At 39.5% G+C, this 27,225-nt stretch overlaps 1 protein-coding gene across 3 annotated transcripts in view; it reads left to right on the top strand.

The window, feature by feature from the left end:
- Window positions 1-21,815, top strand: part of LOC116043285 (NACHT and WD repeat domain-containing protein 2) — a 51,400-nt gene extending 29,585 nt beyond the window's left edge. For all 3 annotated transcript variants that reach the window (XM_031289866.2, XM_031289863.2, XM_031289864.2), the window contains exons 5-8: window positions 7,058-7,261; window positions 8,073-8,223; window positions 11,031-11,620; window positions 15,502-21,815. In XM_031289866.2, coding sequence (XP_031145726.1) covers window positions 7,058-7,261; window positions 8,073-8,223; window positions 11,031-11,620; window positions 15,502-19,398 — 4,842 coding nt within the window. In that variant the 3' untranslated portion in view covers window positions 19,399-21,815. The remainder of the gene's footprint in view (window positions 1-7,057; window positions 7,262-8,072; window positions 8,224-11,030; window positions 11,621-15,501) is intronic.
- Window positions 21,816-27,225: the final 5,410 nt, after the last annotated feature.

Raw genomic sequence — 27,225 nt, 5'->3', positions numbered from 1 at the left:
TGGACGTATTATTAATACATGTAGTTATAGATCAGGTTCCCCTACACTGTGCAAGAACAGGCCGAAATTATAATTCAATTTTTAGCAATTCCTGAACGTCTGAGAAGTTTTTTGCTTTTTCTCAGCCAGTCATCAGGATTCGGTCTAACAACTGCCAGTGTCATTCATATACTGATCAGCATTCACGAGGTGCTTTGCATTTACTATTTATGGTTAAAAATGGGCGTGTACAGGGAGGGATAAGAGGCTGATTCACGTATGCACACTTGTAGGTAATCTGTGATTTATAAAGGGAACACTGCTTACAGGTGTGCGTGTCTATAAATCTGACTTTTTTTTTTGGCGTACGCCATTTTGGGCTTTTGGGCGTACGTACACTTATAGTAAGGATCCTACGCACAGTTTTATAAATGAGACCCCTGGACACATTCAAAACACTAATCAAAACACACCTTTTCAGATTAGCTTTCCACATACAATAGTCTTACATTTCTCACCTGATAGTTACTGGTTTTATTGTTTTTAATTGCTTTTAATATGCTTGTTTTATGTGTTGGTTTTATTGCTTATCTGTTTTTAATGTGATATATGTGCTGGTTTTACTGTAAAGTGTCTTTGAGTGCCATGTAAAGCACTATATAAATAAAATGTATTATTATTATTATTATTATTATTCAGTGCTGTGCTCTACTCCAGAATCAAAATAATAGTATTGGTACTTAGTCTAACCTCCATATCTCCTTCAACTATTGTAACTTCTATGTAAAGGCAGACTTAATCCTACTCCTCATCTCAACCTGATCACTGGGAATGCGAGATTTAAATCTCACTATTTCAGTTTAAAAAAATGTGTTGTTTATCTCATTACATGACATGGAAAATGGACCTTGAGTGAAACTACAAACGTAACGTTTTTTTCATTCAGTAGGCATGTGTGACCATCAAGATGTCGAGTTGTCTTAGTTCATAAGACAAAGTCAGCTGTTATATAACCAGCTTTTTATTGGATATGTCAGTCTTTCTTTATGAGTAGGAATCAATTGCAGCAAATGTTTTTTCAAAGGGCACAGCTGAATACAAGACAGGTGGCAGTGCAGGGTTGTTAAACACACACACACACACACACACACACACACACACACACACACAGATATAAGCATACAGCACACCTGGTAAGGGAGGCTTTTCTCTAACCTGTCGATGCAATAAAGCCGGTTTCCATGGCGATCGCAGGGGTTGGCATGGTGATGGTGTCATTGACCTGGAGATTAAGCATGACAATGAGCCATGACTTTTTTCCCTTATTCTTTCCTTTCCACTCTTCCGCTCACCAGCAGTCTCAAATTCCCTCATGCAGAAAAACACTAAAACTTGATAAATGCCTCAAGGACGCATATCGTCAGCATCCAGTTCTTCTACTTTTTTTTCCGACTTGCCTGGCCATGTAGCAGATTTACTGTATGTAAGAAGATAGTTGATGATACTGTAGCTCTTATTTTCTCTCTTCTTCTCCTCCATTCACTTAACATGGTGTAACTGCTAATGTGATAGCCCAAACTAGCTGGTTTACCTCTCATCTTCAGTGGAAGTCGATATACATAGCAAATAGTCAGTGCCTCAAATCCAGCAAAGAAGGATCCTGAAAGAATTGAACAAAAGAGTGACTTTTTTGATGTTGGAAATTGTGTCTGTTTTTATCCTTGTGCAAAGATTGCTCTAATTCAAGGGTTGTATTTTGGCAAATCTGGAGCTTTGTTGCAAATCCATACAACATACTAATTTTAACTTTTAACCAGGGTACTGCAGACACAATAAAATGCACAATGAAAATAGAGGAGCTACTCATAGCTGCAAAATAAATTGGGAATGGTGGTGTGACAGCTCATGGAAGATCATGGAAGATAGGAAAATAATAATAATAATTCTTATTTCTTCATCTTTTTTTATGTTTAAAGGACATTATTCTTTGTTAATAAATCCCATGAAAAGGCCGAAACCAACATTGTGTTTGTACATATCTTCATACCTAATACTTGTTGTAATACTTGAAGGTGTAAATCTTTGAGAGCATGGCGTTTCATTTATATAAAAGGTCCATTATTTCCTAAAACAGCTGACCACTGTAGTTTAAAAAAAAAACATTAGTCAAACAGGAGTAGATAGGGACTAGTTTCAGCAGTGGATTAATACATATTTGCTGATCTTGTGAGTATTTACAGTAACAAGACGGTGTATGTAGGATTGAGTAAATATGAGTAACATATCAAATCATTTCATGTTAATAAAAAACTGTTGGCTACATTTCTTGCATACTGCAAAAAAAAAAAGTATACTATGACAATTAGAGCGCATTGTATAATATCTGTATGTAGTAAGGATATGCCTCCCAGCTCTGTGAGTGAGTGTACATGTCACTGGAAATGAAATATTTCTTTGATCAGATCATTGGTTTCTTTTTAGAGACATTTCTCCCTCTGCAGTGCCAAAGCTTACACAGCAAATATCAGAACAGTTGACTGTGTGTTTCATTGATTGGCCGCGTGAGTGATTGATTTGTTGATTCATACTGTAGCTGTGTACAATATCTTAGTCGCCTCACCAAACTGGCTCATCAGATGAAGTGCACTTAGCCAGAGTATAAAACCCCGTTCCAGGGATGAAAAACCAGAGCAGGGAGGAATGAGGAAGGAGTGCAGGTAAAAATGGATTTGCATTTGGCCACTTTCTGCTTTGCTATTGTCACTTTAGCCTCCTGTGTTTCTTGCACCTGCGGCTGCTAAAGTGTAATAAAAACTACTACAACCCCTTGGTCCCCTCTCCAAAGCGAGACATGGACATACTATGCATTTGCACACACACACATACACACACACACACACACACACACACACACACACACACACACACACACACACACACACACACACACACACACACACACACACACACACACACACACACACACACACACACAGAGGAGTGAAGTTTTGGCTTGTCAGCTGCCATGCTATAATCCACTTTAGATGGCCTCATTCCAGGCCTGCTCTCTGGCTAAGACAGGGATGTTAAAACCACCCAGCAAATATTTGGACATCTTTTACAGTTTGGCTTTGGTAAGATGAGTAGATGACAGAAGTGACAGTAGATTACATGCAATGGTGGAGGGCTGTGAATGTGTGTGTGTTAGCATTTGAACACCATATTTTGTCATTTTGATAGGAAAGGAAACACCAGTTGGTTTTTATCCTAATCTCTATCTCTATGCGCACGCACACACACACACACACACACAGACACACACACAGTCGAGGCAATCTGACAGAGACTTTGTCAGCAACTTGGAGAGGGACTGTCTCTCTCTCTCTCTCTCTCTCTCTCTCTCTCTCTCTCACACTCACACACACACACACACACACACACACACTATTTCTCTTAGCATTACTGCAGTCTAGCCCAGTGCCTCCATCCTTTAAGGACACATCACTGCAGCACAGTGAGTCATAGAAGACCATCTAAAGAGGGCAGATGAGGTGACCTTAGAAGATCTAAGGTGTCTCTAAACGGTATAATGTTTCCTATATTATTTTATAATATAGGTAGATTTAATATTACATAAAAAATTGTAGGATTTAAGGGTTCATTGCCCGATAGATTATCCATGTGGAAAATAGATAAACAAATAATTTACTTGACCTCTCCCTGAAACAGCAACCATAAGTTGGCACGTTAGCATGTCCGGCTAGCTCACTACCAAAAGTAGTAACTTAACCCAGCGTTATTTGAAAGGCCAATAGGAGCGTTTCACACTGCATTCATTTGTTGGGTTACAGGTTACGTAAACAAAATGTAGGCTAGCGTTAATGTGCTCTTTATTTGATTTGGGGAAGTTTACCTTCACGTAACACCAGCCAATGTTACCCGAGAAAACGTTATTTCTTGCCAAACACATTGGTTAGCCCACATCATCCTAACCCAGTCCTCCTCTCCTGTAACACTTAAAGTGAAATATTCTGTTTCAAAATCCAAACAATAAAGCATAGCTTTAACCTCTTACTTGTTCAAGTATTTACGCTAAGCAGCCAAAGAGGATTATAGTATGTTGGAATGAAATAAGAGAGATACTTAACATAACACAGGGTTTTTGTTGTAAAAAAGAGTCTGTTGGAAACATGAATGGGTTAGCTCAAGATGGCATTTTCAACCAACTCATGGAGGGACTGTTGGCTTAATTAGCAAGTTAGCTAGTTACAGTTGATAAAATCTGGTTGTCATTTCAGCCTGCAAAAATGAGAGGGCTGCATTTGTGTACATCTGTCTGAAATCAAGGAGGCATTGTTTAAAAAATTACTCAGAATTTCGAGTGGTTAATATGTCGATGTTATAAACTGCTTCTGTGCCAGACGGAAACGCTTGACAGGCGTGTAACTAAGGGGAGCAAGGTTTAAATTGAATACAAAACTATAACTCATTATAGCAGTTTCCATTTCAAAAATAACAAAAAACAAATGATTTGGATCATAGGGTGTGTGTTGGTTCTGGTGAGAAAAGCAAAACTAAAAATGATCTTTTAGCATTTTGGAGAGCAAATGTATGCAGCTAATTAGTTTTTTTTTTCTGACCTAAATCGTGCACCTGTCACTTGAAACACTTTGGTCTTGAATGTAGCTCATGACCTTTCCTGCCAATCACTGAAGATAGTGAGCAGCCTGCTCTAATTATCTATTAAACTCCTTATTTTAACAGGAAGAGAGCACAGTTACACACAAGAGGGAATTCCTTTTCTTTCTTCCTGTCTTACAGATGCTTGGCTCGTATTCTGTACTTAAATAAGCACTATTTTATTATGGCTTCTTGTTTTACTGGATGTATTTGAATATTCCAGTCACAGGAGGGTTCATTTATTAGCATCTAGCTTCATTTTTTATTTAACCCTCTTGTTTTATTGCTAATACTATAATATTCAGGGGATTTTTTATCTTTTCTGGGGCAGGATACATACGATTAATGTATTGTTTCACTGGATAAGTGGGTCAGCTAAATGTTTATATAATGCGAATGCTGGGATTGGATCCAAATCGTAATACCCAACCTTGAAAATGACACCCCTATTTCTTCCAAAACAGCTGATACCGTACAGGGAAACTATCTCCTAAATCCAAAAGAAGCTGCAAAATGAAGTTTTGCTATCATATTTGCAACGTGGCCACAAGACTGTACAAATGTAAATGAATCCACCACAGGCATTTGTGGGTTTTGAGAGTAGGCCGTCCTGCAGAACATGCCACATGCCATTATCTGATTCTGCTTGTTCTCTGCATCTGTTCCCACTGCGAATGCCAAGGGAACGAGGAGTCCAGCATGGAATGGCTTTGAAGCGTCATTGCCGTGAGCGCACCGACGTAGTTTTCCTGCTCGTCGGAGCTCACAGTCATTTGGCTTGCTCCTCACTCGCTCTGCGTCTTCGCCCCGAGGCATCAGCTGCATGTGAATTATGACACATGGAGTAAAGATCAGCTGGTCATGGAGCGAAGGGGTTTCCAGTGATTTTTTGGAGCAAGGAAGTGGCCCCGATCATTTCCAATGGTATTGAGCCGGCTGTCTTTCAAAAGCATGTGCGTAGATGCCGAGGGGAAGAATGGAGACTCATTAGAGCTTACAGTAGATATGCCATGTGGAGTGGGAGATAATGAAAAGGCTACTCATTAATTTGATGATGACTAATTATGCAGCTACTGTGTTGAGTGTTCTTGTTTCTTACTAAAAAGATGGTGGAAAGTGATTGTCGGTATTAGCTTTGGTGTATAAGACTGATGATAATGATAATGTCAGTGGTCGTGACGATAATAACAGTAACTTACAGCACAGAAGCACAATTATATGAAATTTCAGTCATAAATTCTCACAAATCTACATTCCTCTATATTTCTATCAATCTACATTTTATTTAAAACAGTGCCATATGTTCTATATATAAAGCAAATCTGTTCATTTCCTTAATACTACTGATTAATGAGCGTTATGAAATTTGGCAAAGGATGTGTATTTTACATAACAGCTTTTGAGGTACTGACTGTACCTCAAGTGCTGAAGTGCTGAAAACATCAAATGTTTGGTCTTGTTTACTTATTATTTCCTCATTTAAATCATAATTGTGTTTGAAAAGTATCATTTTGGTATCAGTAGGTACATGTAGTTATTAGTGAATATGTGTGTGTGTGTGTGTGTGTGTGTGTGTGTGTGTGTGTGTGTGTGTGTGTGTGTGTGTGTGTGTGTGTGTGTGAGATGAGAGCGACAATGGCAATGAGACAGATGGATGAACATCTGTGCTTGAGTGGTTGTCCACCTCAGTGCTTCTGAGCATTCGCCACTCTAAAGAGTAACAGGGCACAAAGTCAGCTCTACTTTTTTCTTATGTGTTACAGAATTCAAACAGTAACAACTTAAACCTTTTTCTTATTCTTCATATCAATTGTGTATAATGAGATGATTTTACCCCTTACATCTTCCCTTAACTTTAATTGCTATTTTCTGTCTTTTGCCTATCTTTATGTTGTGATATTCATGTACTATTGTGTGAGTTATGGCAGGCAGATTTTTCATCAAACAACCACAGTCTTTTCTCGCTTGCGCGCAATTGTTATTTTCAACACTTAACTGCAAACATGACTGTTTCTACATGGGAAGAGAGGTGCAACATTTTCTTATTTAAACTGTTTAATGTGGCTTCGGTATAAAGCAATTTCCATTTAAGATAGAGCTGTCAGTATGCACCATAGTGCTTACAGAGTGGGTATCGTGGTGGCAGGCCAGCTACACCCCTGATGTCACAAATTGGCTGGTAGATGTCCCAACTGCAGCACAGTTGCGCCTGTGGCTCTAAAATTGCCTTAAATAAGTCGCACTGCATGCATCATTGACTCTAGTATTCACTCTGCGCCACTGATCCAAAAAATAGAGCCCCATAACAGTTTGAAGGATCATGATTATACACATTTTCCCTCTCTCTTTTTCACCTTCCCTGCCCTTTATCTTTCTTTCCTTCCTTCCCCCTCTTCAGGGTCTGGTGGGAGAAAAGTACGGCAGCATCCGAGTGCCGGGGGAGGTGGAATCAGCTGAGTTTGAAATGATCTTGGATGCAGCTGTGGAGGCGGGACTGGACACACACATCTTGGAAGAGTGGTACTGCAGGGATGAAAACTCTGTGCCACCCGCATACTACCTCAAACCCAAAGCCCAAATGCTTAAGAACTGCCAGAACTCTGTGAGTCCAGCTATCATGCTACCACTACAGGGGCAGAAAAGGGATTTGTTAGTGGTTGTTAGTCTTTCTGATATGTTATTTTACCCACAGGGTTGTTACTAAATAGAGATTTTAACAGTGCTGATAATGGATTATTGTCCTTGAGATCTGTGGTTTATGGATTAAATTATCCTTGAGGTACATATTTTATATGCACGTACAGAAAAGAAAACCAGGTTGGTTTTCAGCTTGTGACAAAGTAGTTCAGCTCTTGAGCCCATTCAAAGTCCTTTGCTTTACTGTTTGCCAATAAAAGGTTTTAGTATACATGCAAATGAGCCCATAAAATTCATTTAACAGAAATTCTGTCAGCGCAATTAATTTTATATAAAACAGTTAAGCTTCTGAGTTCCACCGTCTGAATGAAAATATCTGAATGAGTTTTGTTAAAGAATTGCATGATAATGTTGCCTTGAGTTTCACTTAAGTCATATAAACTTTACATTGTTGGCCAGTGAAGCCCTTTAACACACTTTAGGATGCTAAAAACATTCAGATATGAAAGTGTCATACTTGGAGAATCTCTCAAATTCTCTACTAGATAGCAGAATCACTCAAAAATCTAGTTTAACAGGTAATTTGAAAATAATTTGAAAAAAATACAGCAATCCAGGCCACATAAAGCACTCGTTCACAATATTCCTTTTGTTGTGGTATGTTTCTGCACAGTACATAAGAAAACGTGAATAACCACATTCCCTCAGTACGTGATGAGAGTCTCTGTCTAAAGAGTAAAGTTGACTGTCCTCTCCCTTCCCCCTGTCCTGCATAGATGGAGTCAAGCAGTGCAGCCAAGACCAAGAATGACAAGGCCTGGAGGAATGTGTCGGAGGAGATCAAGAGGATCTTTCGAACAGCGGTGCTGCAGCTTCAGGAGAAGGGGACCATGAAGAGCGCTCAGGCCAAGAAATTCCTTTGCTCTGGTTCGTTTCATGTTGACTGTTTCTTTCTTTTTCATCTTTTCATGTCACATCTTTTGATAACTTCTTTTTAAGTTGGAACTAGTCTTACTGTCCGAAGGGAAGCTGACTTCTATTTCTCAGGGTTTCTGTTTGGTTTTTGAAAATACTGATTCATTTTTACGTGACAAATAATGATTTGACCTTTAATTTATTGACACAAACGTAAAGCTCTGAATGCAAATAATGTAATTCTATGAAAAGTGACAACCTCTGCAATCGACAAGTAGCCTTAAACCAGCTTAGTGCGGTTCCTTTAATGCCAATTAAATGTTCCAGTCTCTGTAATAGGATGCTATGGTCAATAGTGTCGAATAAAGCATTAAGATCTAATAAGACAAGTACAGAGACAACTCCCCTGTCTGAAGCAATTAGAAGCTCATTTGTAATTTTCACCAATGCCGTCTCTGTGCAATGATGCACTCTAAATCCCGACTGAAAATCCTCAAATAAACTATTGTTATGTAGAAAGTCACATAACTGATTAGCGACTACCTTCTCAAGGATCTTACATCGATCAGTCATTACTAAATTGGCTCCAGTTAGTACGGAATGCAGCCGCTCGCCTTTTAACTGGTACAAGAAAACGGGAACATATAACATCTGTCTTGGCCTCTCTTCATTGGCTTCCTGTACATTTCAGAATTTCAAGATCTTATTGCTTGTCTTCAAGGCTTTAAATGGTTTGGCCCCTTTGTGTCTGGCTGAACTTTTACATCGCTATACACTAGTCAGAACACTGAGGTCAACCAACCACTTGCTTTTGAATGTCCCAAAAGCTAGGCTAAAAAGTAGAGGGGATCGGTTTTTTGCAGTGGGTGCTCCCATCCTCTGGAATAGCCTTCCATTGTATATTCGAGAGGCGCAGACTATATATACTTTTAAGTCCTTGCTAAATACACACCTTTTTACTCTGGCCTTTGTCCTAGCTAAGGTGGGCGTCTTTTAATGTTATTTGTAACTATGTATTTTTACATGATAATTTTTGTATTTGATATTTTGTTTTTTTAGCACTTTGGTCAACCACAGTTGTTTAAATGTGCTATATAAATACATTTGAAATGGACATTGACATTAGAGAGAAAGGGGAGATTAGATATAGGTATATAGTAATGAAAATAATACTTAGTTGTAGCCCTAATTTCTACAGTAGATCAAATAAGTAAAGGTGATATACAGGCAGCTTATTTCTCCTACAAAATCTAACAAATCATACCTTTTATCAAACAGTATGTCTGATAGTTGTAATATTGTGTTACAGTGTATATCTGGTTAAAATAATATTTATACATATATACATAATGTATGAGAAAAAAATACTGATTTAAAAAAATACAAAACATTCACCTTCAGGAAAAAAACATCACATGGTGAAGGCCATATATTTAATGAGGGAGGTTGTTGTGTAGACTGACATCTTGTCACTTGGTAACAAGAGATGAGACGCAATCAGGATCTGTCAGACTCAGCTCAGCAGATGACAGTGATTGACCGATCACATTGTATGTTCACATCTCAGTAATTCATCCAAACCGTGTTTAGGTAAAAACAGAAAAGATTTTTTCTCTAGATTTTTTTCTAAAGAGATTTCCTTTTCCTTTTCAAGACCACTTTCCCCTTTTTATTCTTGATTTTTATTATTATTAGTATGCAACATTTTCAGTGATTACCAGGCTAATTATTGAGGAACTTATATTTTTATTATTTTCTATTCAACATGGTTCTAAAAAACACAAATTATTTGTCACCAAAGGGGCCAATCTGAACTCTCCTATTAAGATCAAACATCAAAACAGAGAATCAAGTAAATGCAACTCAACGGTTATTCGCAGATTGTCGTACTTCTGCTGGTGTAAAAGGTATAAGCGAAAGCTAAAGGTATAACTCCAATATTTGAACAACTCCTCCCACTCTTTATTCTCACCGTGAGGTTGATTTTGCTCCATATCAGCTCCTGTCTGTAAAAGACTCCATTTGGCCATAACCCAGTTATTACTGAATTGTTTGAACAGTACTGAATTCATCTTTCAAGACATCTCTTGTTCTTTTCTCAGGCTGTCATTGTGGGAGAAGATTTAGGCAATAATTCAATAACAAGTCCTTGTTTTATACACCTCGCCCTGTTCTCATAGAGCAGGCACAACATGTAGCCTTTTTATGGTGATAATAAAGAACAAAACAAAACGAATTAAGTAATTGTAAGTTTCATAATTTCACATGAAAAGGAAGGACATTTTTGTGTCAGGAAACTGTAGTTTTTAATGCACTTTAATTGAGCACACTGGGCTTTAAGTGTAGCTTATTTGTACAGCATAGAAGTTGTGCCGTCTCCTGGAACTTTACTTTCACACTTTTCTCTCTCCCACCTAATTAGTAAGCTACCACTAAACAGGAGATGCTGGCAGAATTCCAGTCAGCCAACTCTTTGTTGGGAAGCCTGTGATACAGTTCAGTAGTGCTGGCTTATTTGATTTTATCTAGGCCTACTTTATTTCTTCTTAAATAAGGCTCAAGAGAAATCTATCTAATCGCAGGCTAAAGGCTTCTCAAATCTGTTCAGCTTTGCTCCTGAAAGAAATTTAAAACCTACATCTGTTATAGACATTTATCTTTAAAGATTTTACGTTGTAATCCAGGTGGTGGTTCTTATCTGCATTAAGCCATTTTACAACCTAACCAAACACAATGCTGTAATCTAAATTTTCAAAAGGTGATTTCATATAGGGAAGTTGAGGAAGACTTGTAAGTTGTATTTTTTTGTCTTTTTTCAGCCTTGGAGGATGAATTAGACTTTGCCCTTGGAAAACAAACTCCTGCCTTTCTCAGGAAATGTGTCTGCTACATTCGCAAGATCGCCAACTTTGACCGCTTTGCCAAAATCCCTGAGATGACCCGATACATGGACATCGTGGCCGGCAGCGATCGCGTCATGCGCAACCAGGAAGCTTACGAACGCCTTCTAAAGGTACGGGACGAATTCATCCCCACAGTTGTTGCTGCCTCCAACCTCCGTGTCTATTCATCAGTCACTCACTGCGACATGAAGTTAGGCTACTCCCAAGAAGTGGAGAGCCACTATGTAGAAGGTCTGTGTAAACAGTTCTACGAGGACATGGTGGATATCATCCAAGCCACGGTCCAGCAGAACTTTGACACAGAGACTGACCCGCTGTACGATGAGATTCTGCAGCAACTCTCCCTATGTAAAAGCTACGCAGCACTCTACGAGTTCAAGACCGAGTCTTTGGATTACGTACAAGAGTACCTTCTGACGTCCAAGGGGAGCAGAATGAGCCCTCTGGTGGTGTACGGGGGACCTTGCACTGGGAAGACACTGCTGCTGTCTGAGGTGGCCAAACAGGTGAGACATGATAGAGAGAATATAAAAAAAATGATGGCGTTATCTTTCTCCTTTTGTGTGATTCCTGCCCCTCTTTCTCTCTCACTTTGGCCGGCTCTCGCAGTGTGGTCACGCTTGTGCTCGACTGTCTGTCAGATCTGAGCATGTGTCCATCTTTGTACCGCAGAGTATGAGGGGGCGTGCAACTGTTCATCTCTTATCATCAAACGCTTGCTTGACCATCTGTGTGTCTGCCAAAAGACAGTCCATTGCCATGCACGTCTCTAATTTCCTGTGAAGCCATACGCTTGTGTGTGCGTTCGTGCATGCGCATGTGCGTGCATGTGTGTGTGTGTGTGTGTGTGTGTGTGTGTGTGTGTCTGTGTGTGTGTGTGTGTGTGTGTGCGTGTGCGTGTGTGTTTCCGTGTGCACTGTACACACATCTGTACATAGGTTTGCGTTTTTAGGCGTTTGTGCGAGAACATCTGTCGAGATTTCTGCAATGTCTGTGTACATTTGTTTTGTAAAGTGAACATGCATGTAGCTCTGTTTGTGCACATGCACCACATTCTCTGTTCACTCTCTGGCTTTGTGTGCGCCATCTGGCTGCCCGGCTACATTAGGATCACACCATAGCCAAGATCACACAGCACACACACGCACACACATACACACACACACACACACACACACACAGACATCACATTGATACAATCATTTATTGTAAGTGCCAGTCATATCATCCAAGTTCATTGTATAGTTGTATAAAATATTAGAAGGTACGATAACAGCAATAAACCAGTGATCAGAGCCTAATCTTCACTTAATAAACACTTAATGTACATTCACACTCTCATAAAGCAGAGCCTAGTGATAGAGGTGACAAGTGAGGAAGGAAGAGGTGTGTAAGAGAACATGGTAAAGGATTAAGGAGGAAAAAGAGAAAAAGGGATTTGATACAGAATTAGTTTATTTTGCTACAAATGAGTCTTTTTGCTTCACTGCAACAGCACCATGTGTCTCGTTTCCATCAGGGGAGTTTACCTGTTTTTTTTTAGAACCTGTCCTGATTTTTTTGCCATAAACGTCTTTGTTCGTTCTTGTTTTCAATTCCAGGTGGATCTTTCAAAATCTTCCTTGTAACATGCTGACAGTCACACTGTGTGAGAGTGGAAATACGTTTTTGTAAACAGAAAAGAGAAAATCTGCTTCCTTAAATCATCAGAAACATTTTTAAGAAATTTACAAAAATGCAGATATCAATTTTACCCATTTAAAATTGACTAGTAATTATCCTAAAAAAACAATGAATTGAAATGATTGTTTGACTTGTCAAATAGCATGCAGTATGTTTAAACTCTCCAGTCAACATTTAGTTCAGTTTTACATGTGAAACTGCAGACTTTAGCATTTATTTAAAGGCTAAATAAGGACTAGATCATGAAATGCGCTCCCAAAACCACTAGATGTAGTCTAACCCAGATGTTGGATGTTAATCACAGCTTTAGCATGACAATTGTAGTCTAATGTGTACGGTATCACCCTGAGGTGAAATGAGTCTGACTTAACAGGACGTTTGGTTTTTAGAGCAGCCGGAAAAAGAGTCACAACATGGCTTGAATTCCCAGCCCTAATACAGCCAAAGCATAGCTTTAATCGCACATTTAAGCCTTGAATTTTTAAAATCCTGGATCGGAAGGGTCCGATATTGGCCAGTGACAGACCGGCATGTGTACGGTATCACCCTGATGTGAAATGAGTCTGACTTAACAGGACGTTTGGTTTTTAGAACAGCCGGAAAAAGAGTCCCAACATGGCTTGAATTTCCAGTTTGGTTTTATTTATCTGAACCCTGGAGCATTTATGTCTTTATTTTTTAGCTCAGACCACTCCAGATCTTTCAGAAACACAGGTCCTGTACTCCTCTGAGTGGACCGTGTTGTGGTTTGTTTGTTGTGTAATGCAAAAATGGACAAATTCATTCCTATTAATCTTTTGATCATAGCAACCATTTTCTTCATCATGATATAGTACAGGATATAGAATGTCCATTTTCTGTTTCTAGTTTCTCTATGACAAAGAAAAGCCAGTTGTAATATGTGTTTTTTTGCAAAAATAGATTACTTTAATTTGTGTGCATAGTAATAACCTTTAAGTCACTTTAATCTACTTTACTAACTACAAACAAGGACACTCATTGTGGTTAGTAAAGAAGATAAAAGTGACTCACAGGTTAACACACTGAATTTTTGTCTGGTATTTGATATATAATTCAAACCAGTCCACCGAGACAAGAGGAATCCAGGTCAAAATATCATCAAACATTTGTGGGACTCAGGGCAGTGCTTTGGGTTGCACGGTGATCTGCCTGTCAGTCACAATGGGCTCTAAATGTATAAACAAAACACACAAATGTTTGTGTGTAAAAGAGTATGCATTTACAACTTTCTTACAAAATTAGATTTCTAAAAAGAAATAGCTGACTGTAATAAAGTCACAAGGAGAGGGATAATGTTATAGGAAATAATGAGGCATTTTATTTGGAGCTTTAATCTTCTCAGTTCACCACAGTAACTCGTAGCCTTGGGCTGTGTAAAGATAACAGGGGTGTAAGGTTGCAATACAGATTTTCACGTCAGCAGCCAAATCGTTCACAGTTGCAGAATAAGAATAATACATAGCAGATGATAAATTACAATAGCTGTTAAATAGACTCTTATAGCAAAATATACAGCAGTATGTAATTGGTTCCTAACAACCAATGCTATGCAATGGCTGCTTTGGCACAGTTAGAGAATATTGCCAATCTTTGAATTTCGGGCCCATTATAATGGCTGGCATTTACTGCACGTAAGAATCAGGTTAATTAAAGTTATGTAGAGTTTACTTTGTCTGATTGTAATGGTGTGTGTTTGGCATGCAAATTCCCAAAAGCTATGATGAGAGAAAATGGGTACATCCTCCCATTTTATAGCACTATAATCTTGCCTTCCTGTTCTGAAGGTACATTGTAGCTGTATTCAATGTAACATGTGAGTTACATTTTAGTTGTAGATTATTTAAAATAAAAATGTGAATTATCTACTGACAGATTATGTCTGTCTGTCTGTCTGTGTGTGTGTGTGTGTGTGTGTGTGTGTGTGTGTGTGTGTGTGTGTGTGTGTGTGTGTGTGTGTGTGTCTCTCTCTCTCTCTCTCTCTCTCTCTCTCTCTCTCTCTCACACACACACACACAAAAACACACACACACACACACACACACACATACACAGCTAAATGTGGAGTAGGAATCATCACTATTGCCCTAAAAGTGTCAAATACCATCTTTATGCCCCCCATGAAATCTCAGCTGGGCCATTTAATAAATTCATGAATGGTGGGAATATAATATCAATGAGGCCTCAAAACTTTGAGTAGTGCTCATTCATATAATGTTTTTAATGATGAAAAAAAACTTTGTGGATTTAATCTATGTATTACGTTGAGAATGTTTAAGGGCATTACAAATTAACATTACTGAGATTTACACATTTTTCTATGTCCAAGAGAAGTGATAAATTTGGTGAAGCACAGATTCTGTACTAAGGTAAAAATGTATGAAACCTCTACTCCTTGCTGTACTAATGAGCCATGCGTCAGTTGTTAGAATAGCAATTCATTAAATCTCTGTGCCATCCCTGTAGAGCTTTGATAATTCTAGTTGTTTAACAGTTTGTTTGACCAAACCAAGCAGCATACAAGTGCTCACAGTAAATATAATTTTTTTTTCTCTATCTTAAGATATTTATTTTACAGATTTGGTTTGCCTATGCGCTATTAAAATATGGAATATAAAAAAAAAACTCATATAAAAAAAGTTGACTCTATATGTTCTAACAATCATCTCTCAATGCTGTTTTTCAGGCCTACACATGGCTGCAGAAAGAGATGGGCCCTGAAACCGACCCAGTGGTTATTGTCCGTTTTATTGGCTCCAGCCAGCTCTCCACAGACCTACGCACCCTCCTCCAGAGCATTTGTGAACAGATTGCAATAAACTACCGCTGCCTGATTCACTTTTTGCCTAACAAGATTCAGGAGATGAGGGAGCTCCTGATCAACCTTCTAGGAGAATCTTCATTCCACAGGCCCTTGGTCATTGTCCTGGATGCACTGGAGCAGCTCTCAGATGCCGATGAAGTACGCAAGCTGTGGTGGCTCCCCATACATCTGCCTCGGACAGTCCGTATTGTAGTCTCAACGTTACCCAATAAACATGGCATCCTGCAGAAGCTTCGACAGCTCATTCATGATGAGGAGTATTATGTGGAATTAATTCAGAGGGACCGCAAGGTCTGCAGCCAAACATTAAAACAGCAGTTGCTGGGGGTTAAAAGAAAGGTCACCTCAGGCCAACAGATCTATGTCAATGAGGCACTTGCCAAGTGTACATTGCCGATGTTTGTCAACCTCATCTACAGAGAAGTAGTTCATTGGAGGTCTCACAAAGATGTGGATGACAGGTCCCTGTGCTCAACAGTGCATGAAAGCATAGAACAGCTTTTCTACTCCGTGGAGAACAAGTTGGGCCAACGATTTGTCTTCAGAGCATTAGGGTATATCACCATGGCCAAGGCTGGGCTAACAGAGGTCGAGCTGGAAGATATTCTGTCCCTTGATAATATAGTTCTTGGTGATGTCATTGTGGCAACATACCTCAAAAACCCCTTGAGGATCTCTTATGATTTGGTTGCAAGGCTTAAAGAGGAGCTGGATGGTTATCTGGTGGAACGCCAGGTACGTAACGTCACCTTGATGGTTTGGGCAAACAGACACCTGCATCTCATTGCCCAGAAGCTGTATCTAAGCAACGAGGAAGACGTCCATCAAATGCACAGCCTACTAGCTGAGTACTTCCTGGGGGCATGGTCAGGAGGCAGGAAGAAGATATTCACTTATGATAACAACCATTTCACTTCCCTGAATATATCTCATCACAAAAACCCCCACCAGCAGCAGTCCCATGAAAAAACATCCTCTGACAAGTACTCATATGACAGACAGACTCCAGAGCAGCCTTGGGTGTTCCAGTGCAATCTTTTGGAGCCTGACATTTTCTTTGTCAACCATAGGAAGATGACAGAGCTGGTGTACCACCTTACCAGGAGTGGGCGCACTGATGACCTCATGTTTGGTGTCATCATGAACTTCAGCTGGCTGTACACAATGATCAAGATTGGCCAGTTTGAAAAGGCTTTATCAGACATTGACCTAGCGTACAGCTACACCCAAGAAAAAGAACTAAAGTTCCTGGCCACCACTCTCCGTAGCATTAAGGTAAAAGTGCTGAATAGCCCAGCATCGCTGTCTGCTGAGCTGCAGCAAAGGCTTTTGCCAGTTGTCACCTCCCTCCCCAAGCTCAGACACCTCCTCCTTGAGTGTGACAAAGATGGCCCGAAGTACTGCTCCATTGTGCCTCTCCACTCCTCTATGGACGTCACATACAGTCCAGAGAGGCTTCCTCTGTGCTCTAGCTACATGCAGATTGTGGAGATCCTGCCCACTCTAGCACCAAACATAGTCCTTGTAGCCCTCGAAGATGGGTCTGTCAGCACCTGGGATGTAGAGAGCAGACAACTTCAAAGGCAGATTGACACAGCCAAATCCGTTGTGCTTGGAATCAGGCTAACCACTGATGAAAAGTATCTGGTCGTGGCCACAACCAAAAACACGCTGCTCATCTATGATAATCACAAGTCCTGCCTTTTATCTGAGGTTGAAATCAAGGGGTCCAAGCATGGTGGTGTCACTGGTGGGGTGGCCTTCATCAATGGTTTTACTCTGTCCACCCATCATGCTTTGGCTTGGCTTGAGGCTAGTAAAGACGTCAACGTTATTGACCTACTCTACGGTTGGCCTCTCTACCAGTTCCATTGCTGGTACGAGGTGACTTGTGTTCAGTGCTCTCCGGATGGAATGTATGCCTTCTGTGGCCAGTACCTCAACACTGCATCCATCTTTCATCTGGGGAATGGGGACAAGTTGGCCACTGTGACCTCTGAGTTTTCTGGGGGATTCGTAAAGTCCATTCTAGTTCTGGACACCCTTCACCAAATGGTGATGGTTGACAATGAAGGAAGTTTGTCAGTATGGAACACCAAAGAGATCACCAACCCACGTCTGATGGAGGATTACGATTGTAGAGGGGATGACAGTGAAGTGGTGGGCATTGAGTTATCTGAGGACCAACGCTCCATTCTCATTTGCAAGGCCAGAAGTATTGAGGTTCTGGACACAAAAGTATGGAAAATGGTAGAGAAGTTCAAGGCCAAACGCACTGAACGCTTTGTGGCTGCTGTTCTCTCTAAGAATGGACAAAGCATTGTGGCCTCCATGGAGAACACCTCTTCCATCTTTGTCTGGAGGAGGGACAGTGGGCAATGCATGGCTAGCCTTATTGAGATCTCAGGGGCTATTGTCAAACTCATTAAATCAGCCCACCACAACCTGCTCCTTTCTGTTGCCAGCAGTGGAGTGCTGTCTGTTTGGGACATTGATATCATCACCGCCATGTCCAATATCGACAAAACAGGCAAGAAGATCCAGACCTTGCAGCTGACTGGCAGAGAGGATTATGTGTTTACCATGGACGGTTCAGAAGCTGTCCACAAATGGAACTTCAGCACTGGCTTTATTGAGACCGTCTTTAAGCACGAGGGCATAGTGGAGAACTGTGTCCTAACCTCCTCAGGGGATCTCATGGTGACTTCAGATGATAAGTCCAGTCAGTACATCTGGCAAACCAACACAGGAGAAAACATCTTCCGCATCAATGGACAAAGAATATCACAGCTGTTAATCACCCACAACGACCAGTTTGTAGTGTCCCTCTGCGAGCAGAATGCCTCTAGAGTCTGGAGACTAGGGACTGGGCACAAAGTTTGCAACATTTTAGTCACCCTCCAGAATGCACTCGTTACCACAGCAAACACTTTCCTTGTGGGAACCTCCAAAAACAAGCTCCTCGCTGTCAGCCTGTGGTCGGGCAGCGTATCCAAGAAGTTTGTCTGTGATGATGGCATTACCATCGTCAACTTCAAGCTCATTCCTGACTGCCCTGACTGTGTCGTGTTCATCACATCCACAGAGACCGTTTTCATCTGGAGTGTGGCTGATGAGTCAGTTTGCAGGCGAGTCCAGCTGCCAACCAACTTCCTGAAAAATCTAGAGGATTTCCAGATCTCACCCAATGGGAAACTAGGAATTGTCTCCAAAGGTGATGAGAATATTAATGTCCTGGATCTTCACAGCGGAAAGCTGAGGCTTGTCCATGCTGCTGGTATAATCTGGCGTCAGAAATTATCAAGAGATGGACGTTATCTAGTGTATATCTGTTTCCGGAATTGTGATGAAGATGATGATGCTGGTGTTGTGTCCAATTTGATCGTGATGCGCCTAGCTGATGGTAAGAGCATCGGCACATGCTCCCTATACAAGACGCCCACCTCCCTGTCTCTCTCCCAGCGAGCACTTAACATCATCATTGGCTTCGAGGATGGCAGTATTGGCACATACACAGTAGTGGATCGTGTGGATGCAGCTCTCAAGATAAAGATAGCCACCTCCAACAGCCGACAGATTGTCAACAATGCCTCGCAGAAGGTGCGGCCAAAATGTGGCAACCATTCCTTTAAGACTGTTGCCGACTGCGTTTGGAGGGAGTCAACCGAGGTCTTCTCCAGGGACAGCCCTATCAACGTGTCTGACTCTGGGGAAGGTGAGTCGACCACGCCTACAAAGAAGACTGAACTTCTGCAGTGATAGGTGGAGATCAAAGAAGCAGGTAGAGTTAGGACAAGCAGGTGAAGATAGGTTAAAAGGTTTAGAATCTCTGGGGTTGCAGTTGATACTTGTTTACAGCCACGTGATTCAGCTGCAGATGTCAGCCCTCTGGGTAGTTAATGGGCCGACCGTTTTAACACTGCACTCAACTTATGTATTACTTACTTCCAACTTATAATACAGTTTCTCTTTGTTTTTCACACGAAGACTGTTAGAAAAATTCTAAGTTTTTGAAAAAAAAGAAAAAGGTATATTCTGTGAGGTATTAGTTTGCCATTATGTGTCCTTTTGCATTTGAAGAACAAAGTTATTATTCAAATGTCTTGGTCAAACATTTTCAAAGCCATTCCAGTGATCTTAGGCCACTTTCATTTGACACTATCATTATTTACATTGCGCACATTAAGCCATAATGTTTAAGAGTAGATTTATGTTTGTATCAACATCAGTCGGTACTGTACAAAAAAGGAAGAACTATGAACATATGTACATATCCCTTTCTGGCTGCTGCAATTTGTGCAACTCCTTAAAAATGTTATGTTGTGCTTAATGCAATCAAAGTGAGTGCCTGGAATTTAAAATGTTCTTTATGTGCAGATAACAAGATTTATGAAAATGCAGGGAATTTGTAAACACAGTATACACACAGTTACATAATACTTGCATTGATGTTAAATCTACACGATCAGTGTACTGAAATCCAGTCAACAACACGAGAGACCGATGGCATTGCTCTTTGTAATGATAGTTGTAGAAATTTCTTGGAACAGTTTACGTCAATTTGGTGTGAATTTACCTGCAGTTCCATCAGTTTGTGTGCTGTTTGTTTTAAGGGAAACACCACTATTGAGCATAGTGTAGCATAGCACCATACACATTCACGCCTTAACCAGTGTACTTACTATAGGTTTTAGTGGAGTTTGTTCAGATGTTCAGATAGAAAAGGAAGGAGTGATAAGCCCAATGTTTCACTGAAACAACTTGGCCATGTGAATATATTTAGAGGTTTAGACAGTAGGTGGAAGCACTTTATGAGTGGTTTGTGAAATTATTTAAATGTATTCATATGAAATATTGTGTAAATTGTTTAAAGTGATCTAGAGTTGTCTTAAAATTGGTATTGAATTTGCCTACAAAAATACACTAGACTATCCAGGTACTTGCAGGCTACAGCTAACTCACTTGAAATGCTACAGTCTCTGTTTATATGCCTGGTATCACTACAACAATAAGATGCCGCTATCTTAACACCTGACAGCAGAGACAGGAACATTTGGAGATATATGGGATAAAATTAAGGCCAATAAGATTTTGAGCTTAAAAAAAATAAGACATTATTATAATAATAATAATAATAATAATAATAATAATATAACTATAATTATAAACAGATGTATAATAATAGGAATATAAAAAATAAATAAAATTGTATCAACTGTGAGATTACACAGAAGAAAAACTGCTTTTGTGAACATCCGAGTACAGATTCAAAGCAGAAATGTTACAGATGAACACACATTTAAGTTACATCTTTTGCTTTCATAGCCAAAAACATGACCAAAACTTACACTTTAAATCACTTTCTTTCTTTTTTTTACATTTACTTGTACTTTGTGCTTCGAATTTATACTCTTTGATCGAACAAAAGCTGTTCTTTTTTCTGAGTCTTTAAATTTCTTCACTGTTGATATTTTTTCCGCACAAATATTATTTAAACATTCTGAAGTTCTTTCCACAAATAGAATTTTTTTTGACACATTCACAGCCCACAGAAATGTGACCCTGGTAACATCATGACAGGCTGAAATAAAAGATCTGGTTTGCTGACAATCTAAAAGAATAGATGATGAGTTCATCTATGAGGTTGTACCTTGCAGGTACCGTGATCGCTTTCGTTAAGCATGTCTGTAATAACCCAAAACGCAATTTTGAGCTCTGATGAAACCAATCATCTGCCAGGCATGATTGAAAATACCACACTTATACTTTGACATATACTTTTTAAGGGCTATTACATCTTATTGTATGTTTACTAGTTTTGAACTGTTGAGAGAACGGCCCTTGGATAATTTCAAACCGGGTAGCAGCATCAAGCGTTAAAATACTTTATTTCCCTACAACTCTTTCTAATTTGAAAAAAAAAAAAAAAATTATATTATGTAATTGCCAAAGTCCCAATTATAGTTTGTGTTTCATTTTGTTGACTGTCTCATTTTTTTTAAAGGAACACTTTAGCTTGTTCACCGTAACCCTCAGAGTTAGATAAATACATACATACCCTTCTCATCTCTGTGCGTATTGTAACTCTGTCCGACAGCTCCACCGGTAGTTTAGCCTTGCACGGATCCTGAAGGTAATCGGTTCCAACTAGCCTACTGCTCCGAATAAGTGACAAAATAACACCAACATGTTCCTATTTACATGTTGTGATTTGTATAGTCACAGCGTGTACAAATAATAAGGTCACATGAGACACAGCCATCTTCTAACCGTATACAAACTGGGAACTATATTCTCAGAAAGGCGAAGCAGTGCTACTTGTGCTACTTGGGCGGAGTGATATGCTTTGCAGCACCTGAGATGCCCCGAGCAGATCAGCAATGCTTCGCCTTACCTTCAGGATCCGTGCTAGGCTAAGCTACCGGTGTAACCGTCGGACAGAGTTACAACACGCACAGAGATGAGAAGGGTAGGTATGGACTTATCTAACTCTGGGGGTTACGGTGAATAAGACAGTCCCAATAAGTCGGCGTGTTCCTTTAAGCTTTTACTGTAATTATATTGTTACCAAATGGTTTCAGTGTTCTACTGTGATTATGTTTATGATAGAGACAATGTGCTATCTTTGCTAAAAAGTTTGAAAAGAGTCCTCTTATAAAATATATTGGAATGCCAGTTTAAGAGTATATTTGAATGTGTCCATATGGAAGCCAGTAAACGGTATTATTGTATGTTAAGTAACTTGAATGACTTTTAATAACTTACATGTTTGCAACTCATAGTTGACATACTGGTATAATGAATGTTTCTATTGTATTCTTTGTATTGTCAGGACTGACTTACCTGTTTAGAGATTTATATTTTCATAAATGTTGTACTTACATTTTGTTACAGAGTTGTTTAACTGGAATTCAAACAGAAAAGAAACTTATGTCTGAAGCAATATGAAACTAGTGTGTATGCATCGTTTGTATGAAACATTTTAATGTAATAAATCGGTTCACTTTTTGCCTCCACTGCATCGCCTCAGGCTTTTCACTGTGGTTAGAGGTTGCAACAAGATGTTGCGATCATGTTTCTGCTTTAGGCATAAAATTATTGTATTTACTGCCTTTGATTTCAGAGAAGACAATGACTGATGTGAACAACTTTCTTCTAATTGGCTACAATTAGCCCAGTCCTGACGTACTGATATAGCTATAAGTTAAGTTGCAGAGCATGCTGCGAAACAGGTAATTCATGTTTTTTGTTTTTGTTTTCCCGAGTCAGAAAACTCTGACAGTGCTGACAGCCTCACACACACGCACACACCAACGCAACATAGCTGTAAAATTATTTGATAGGCCAGTAATTGCTCTTCTGCTCTTGATGCTGAATACCAGACAAGCATGGTGAATATTTTTCCAACACTGGCTGACATTGTCAATATAATTAGGCGATGCATGTGCAGTGCACCTGTACAGTGCCCTGCGCTAAATACGCACACACGCTCACACACAAACTTGCAAGGCAAATACATTCAGGATCAAGCTGGGATTGGCCAATAAAAGCCTGTTGCTTTGGGCTACCATTTTAATTTCCCAGTGGTGTCACTCTAAGCCAAGCTGTGTGTGCGAGTGAATGTGTATGTGTGTGTGTGTGTGTGTGTGTGTGTGTGTGTGTGTGTGTGTGTGTCCTGTCTCCACAGCAACATCAGGTCCATAGTGGTGATGGGCTTGGACACGCTTCTCATTGTAATGATGGTGAGCTCATGTCTGTTGGCTATTGGGGCTGCTTCCAGTCTGTATGACAACAAGGGCTTGACTATTGCTAGCACATTCCACCTGCATATAATTGCACTACTATTTGTTGAACAGATCTGTGTGTGTGTGTGTGTGTGTGTGTGTGTGTGTGTGTGTGTGTGTGTGTGTGTGTGTGTGTGTGTTTGTCCTACAGTAGGTACAGTATGACATTGCCTCTTATTTACTCAGCCCTAAAATAGCCTCTTCATTGTCAGCTGCGTTTACTCTATAAGCAAGGGACCTACTTTTGTCATCCTTGTATGTTTTTTCAACTGTAACCTGTATTTTCAGCAAAGGGGAAGCCTAAGAGTCACCCATATTTCTCCCTCTCCCTCTTCTACTCTGACAGGCCAGATGAACCAGCCACAAATAAACACTTTAACCTTACTGGCAGCCAAACCCTGCACAGTATAAGCTAAAAAATATACTCCAAATTCTCTGGTTGTTTGAGTAGCCCATATTTGATTAACTAAACAGTTTGCACAGGAAAATCACACCAATTTTAGGCTGCTTAAAGACAAAGCTTACACTTGACAAAGTACCATTACTTGTCTGTGAGGTGAGTTATAGCAAATATGTAGTGTAATAGTAGCAATTCTTCAGTTCGCCGTTCTTTAGGACCTGTGGATGGTTAATTAAACATAGCATATCAATTAGTGTACATTTTAATAGCAATATGAGTTTTGTGTGTCTTTTTTTAATTTAACAGAAAAAACATAGTTTATACTTTGATGAAATCACATGCTCAGATGCTGCTTCAAAACTCCCCCTTTCTTGAGAAGCACAGAGGAGCATTGTGGGGGATCGTAAAGTGGACTTTCTGCCCTTCATTTTTATTACGGTCATCTCTGAGTCATACAAAACTTCAGGGTCCAGTTCAACATGAGTTCGAGCAATTGACAAAAGTCCTATTATCGCCACAATGCTTAAAGACTGAAAAACAAGTCATATAGATATATGTGCTTTGCCAACACAATGTATATTCTCTATTGAGAAGTCTGGTGATGCCCCTATGACCGTGTGGCTTATTATAGAGTGTGAGAGGAACAGAGTCTTAAATTAATTTGTCACTCTCAACTCCATTAGGGTCCTCAAGCCCAGAGACCTCAGATAAGCCTTCTTTAAGACAATCAGATCCTGTTCTGAGACACAATGCATTCTATATCTCCGGTCACAAAACACTCCTCTTTAACTCATCAGTGCAATCACTCTTATGAGTGTCCACAGATAATTAGCTGATTATTTGGGATTTCCTTCATACAAATCACTGACACGCAATTGTCGCTTATTCCTTTCCTTCTATCTTGTACTCTTTCCCCACATTTTCCCAATTTGGAAAGATAACTACCAACAAGCCCTGACCCAATTCCTCTGCAGCATGCTGGGAGGAGAGACGCCAATATGTGAAGGTTTCTGTGCTCTATTTTGATTTCAGGTGAACAGTAGGACACGGGAGATGTTAGAAGAGCTGTTTGCCTGTGATAGGTTAAAGAGATTGGAGTGTCCACTCTGTGCTGCTGCGTTTTCTGATCTGAACACTCAGGACAGAAGAGGAAATTAAACATGGTAGGGGATACAGACAATGGCAGTAAAAAAGTTTGAGCATCAACTTTTCAGCAAATGTAGACAAGAACCTCCTTAGAGTTCTCAAACAAATGGAAATTTCACTATCTATAATTCTATAATTCGTCTTGACTTTCTTTCCAAGAGTCAGATTGCAGTCAGGAGATGGTTAGCTTAGCCTAGCATAAAAACTGGAAGCAGGGGGAAACAACTAGCTTGGCTCTGTCCAAAGGTTTTAAAATCTGCCATTACTTTTAAAGCTCACTAACTAGCATGCCATATCTCTTTGTTTAATCTTTAAAACATATGGAAGTGTAAAAGCAACAAGTTGTGGTTATATACAGGAGGGTATGTGTTTCCTTTGACCGTCTTAATGCTAAGCTAACAGTTTCCTGGCTGTTCAAATTGAACAGACACATAATGAGAAAGAGTGGTATTTTCTTATTTCACTCTTTGCAACAAAGCCTATTAAACTATTTATTTATGTTTTTTTATTAAAAGATTTGGAAACTCCCCCAACTTTCCTATTTGTTTCAGTATTTCACAGGAGCTCTTTTGCAAAAAGAAAAAAGTAAATAAGGAGAAAGCAGCGTATTCATGCTGCACCACTGACTGTGTCTTTGAAAATGCCAAGAGGGGCTCTATTTAGCATTTGATGTGTCACATTGTTGTCATGTTTTGTATGTTCGCCAAAATGTTAGCTGCCATCCAGTCAATCGCAGCCAGAGCAGGAAAACACCTCCAGTGTTTTTCAAAGATATTCTGAGTATTTCCTCTTTCCAAAAGCCTGTGTCTCTGGAACAGTGTTTATACAAGAAAGACAAGGTGACACACCTACACATTCTCACACCTATTGGAGTTAGAGTTATTCAGATTAGTTTGCAGTAAAAGAAGAATTCCACATGTTTTTTTATGAAATAAATGATGTAAGCACAACCCAGAGCAAGACAAGGCCATAAACTGCAATCGTGTTATTGTCTGTGCATCCGTCATTCTCAGTCATTTGTCTGTCAAGTTATACAACACAGCAAAACTGCCACACAAAATACATTGTTCAAGAACAGTTTTGATGGATAATTCCTGAAAACATTTTAAAAGTGCATTACATTGCAATATAGCAGAGTTGTTTTCTTCATTTGCCAAAATATACCCCTTTTTATTATAAAAACTATTTTGTATATTGTTTCAATGTTGAATCAGACTCTTAGTCAGAGACTTACTGTATTTTTTTTTATTTTATTTTTTTTTCCTTTTCTGGGTTTAAGCCAAGTTAAGTGGGTCACAAGTGTTAAGGGGTGATTCCACCATAATCGCAGCCAAGCCATAGGATCAACTGTGAAGAGGCTGGTCAGGTTAAGCTGAGTTAAGCTGGACACAGTTTGCCACATCAAGACAGGAAGTTAAATATATTAAAGCCTCATTTGGTGTCCTGATGTGTACTGTGAATATTAATGTGGTTAAATGATGACCCCAGATGGTAATTGTTATTAGGCAGACATCCACCAGTATCACTAAAAAATCAATTTAGGCGTGCTGCTTGTTACGAAACCCAATTAACCTTCATTATTAATACTGCATCGTTTACAAAGTGGTTTCCAACATTCTTTGTTTGTAATCTCTTCAAATGAAGCAACCCCTCTTCTCAAGTTATGGCTGTATAAGTGTGGACGTGATTTGTGAACACTTCAACTAAAGTTTGACTTGACTCGTTGGACCTTCCGGGTTCCGAAATTTATGTCCATTTCAAAAGGTAAAATCTATTCTTTGAAGATAAAGGCACACATTTAGTGAGGATAACATCCTCAACACCATAAATGTTGATCGAGATATTCAAAACATTGTTACTTTTCTTTTGTTTGTTGTGTTTCAACTTCTTTAACCATTTGCTCCTTGTGAAGCTCTTTGTAAATGTTCTGTGCTAAGCGAGGCTAGCGGTGGGTGCGTCAGACAGAGTTACGACACGCACAGAGATGAGAAGGGTATGTATGGACTTATCTAACTCTGGGGGATACGGTGAATAAGATAAAGTCACAATAAGTCGGTGTGTTCCTTTAATGTGTACATCACTTTGATGTTGCAGCTGGTAAAGTTGGGGCTTATTTCAACTGAATACTGGATATTTTACAGTACTCTATAATAATACATAATCATTTTGTATTAATAATCCAAATCTACAAAGTAACTAGAAGCTAAAGTTATCAAATAAATTTAGGAAAAAGTACAATATTTGCCCCTAAAAATG

This window comes from Sander lucioperca, chromosome 17 (assembly GCF_008315115.2).
Source record: "Sander lucioperca isolate FBNREF2018 chromosome 17, SLUC_FBN_1.2, whole genome shotgun sequence".
Classification (NCBI taxonomy): Eukaryota; Metazoa; Chordata; class Actinopteri; order Perciformes; family Percidae; genus Sander; species Sander lucioperca.
This window is presented reverse-complemented; position numbering and strand designations above follow the sequence as displayed.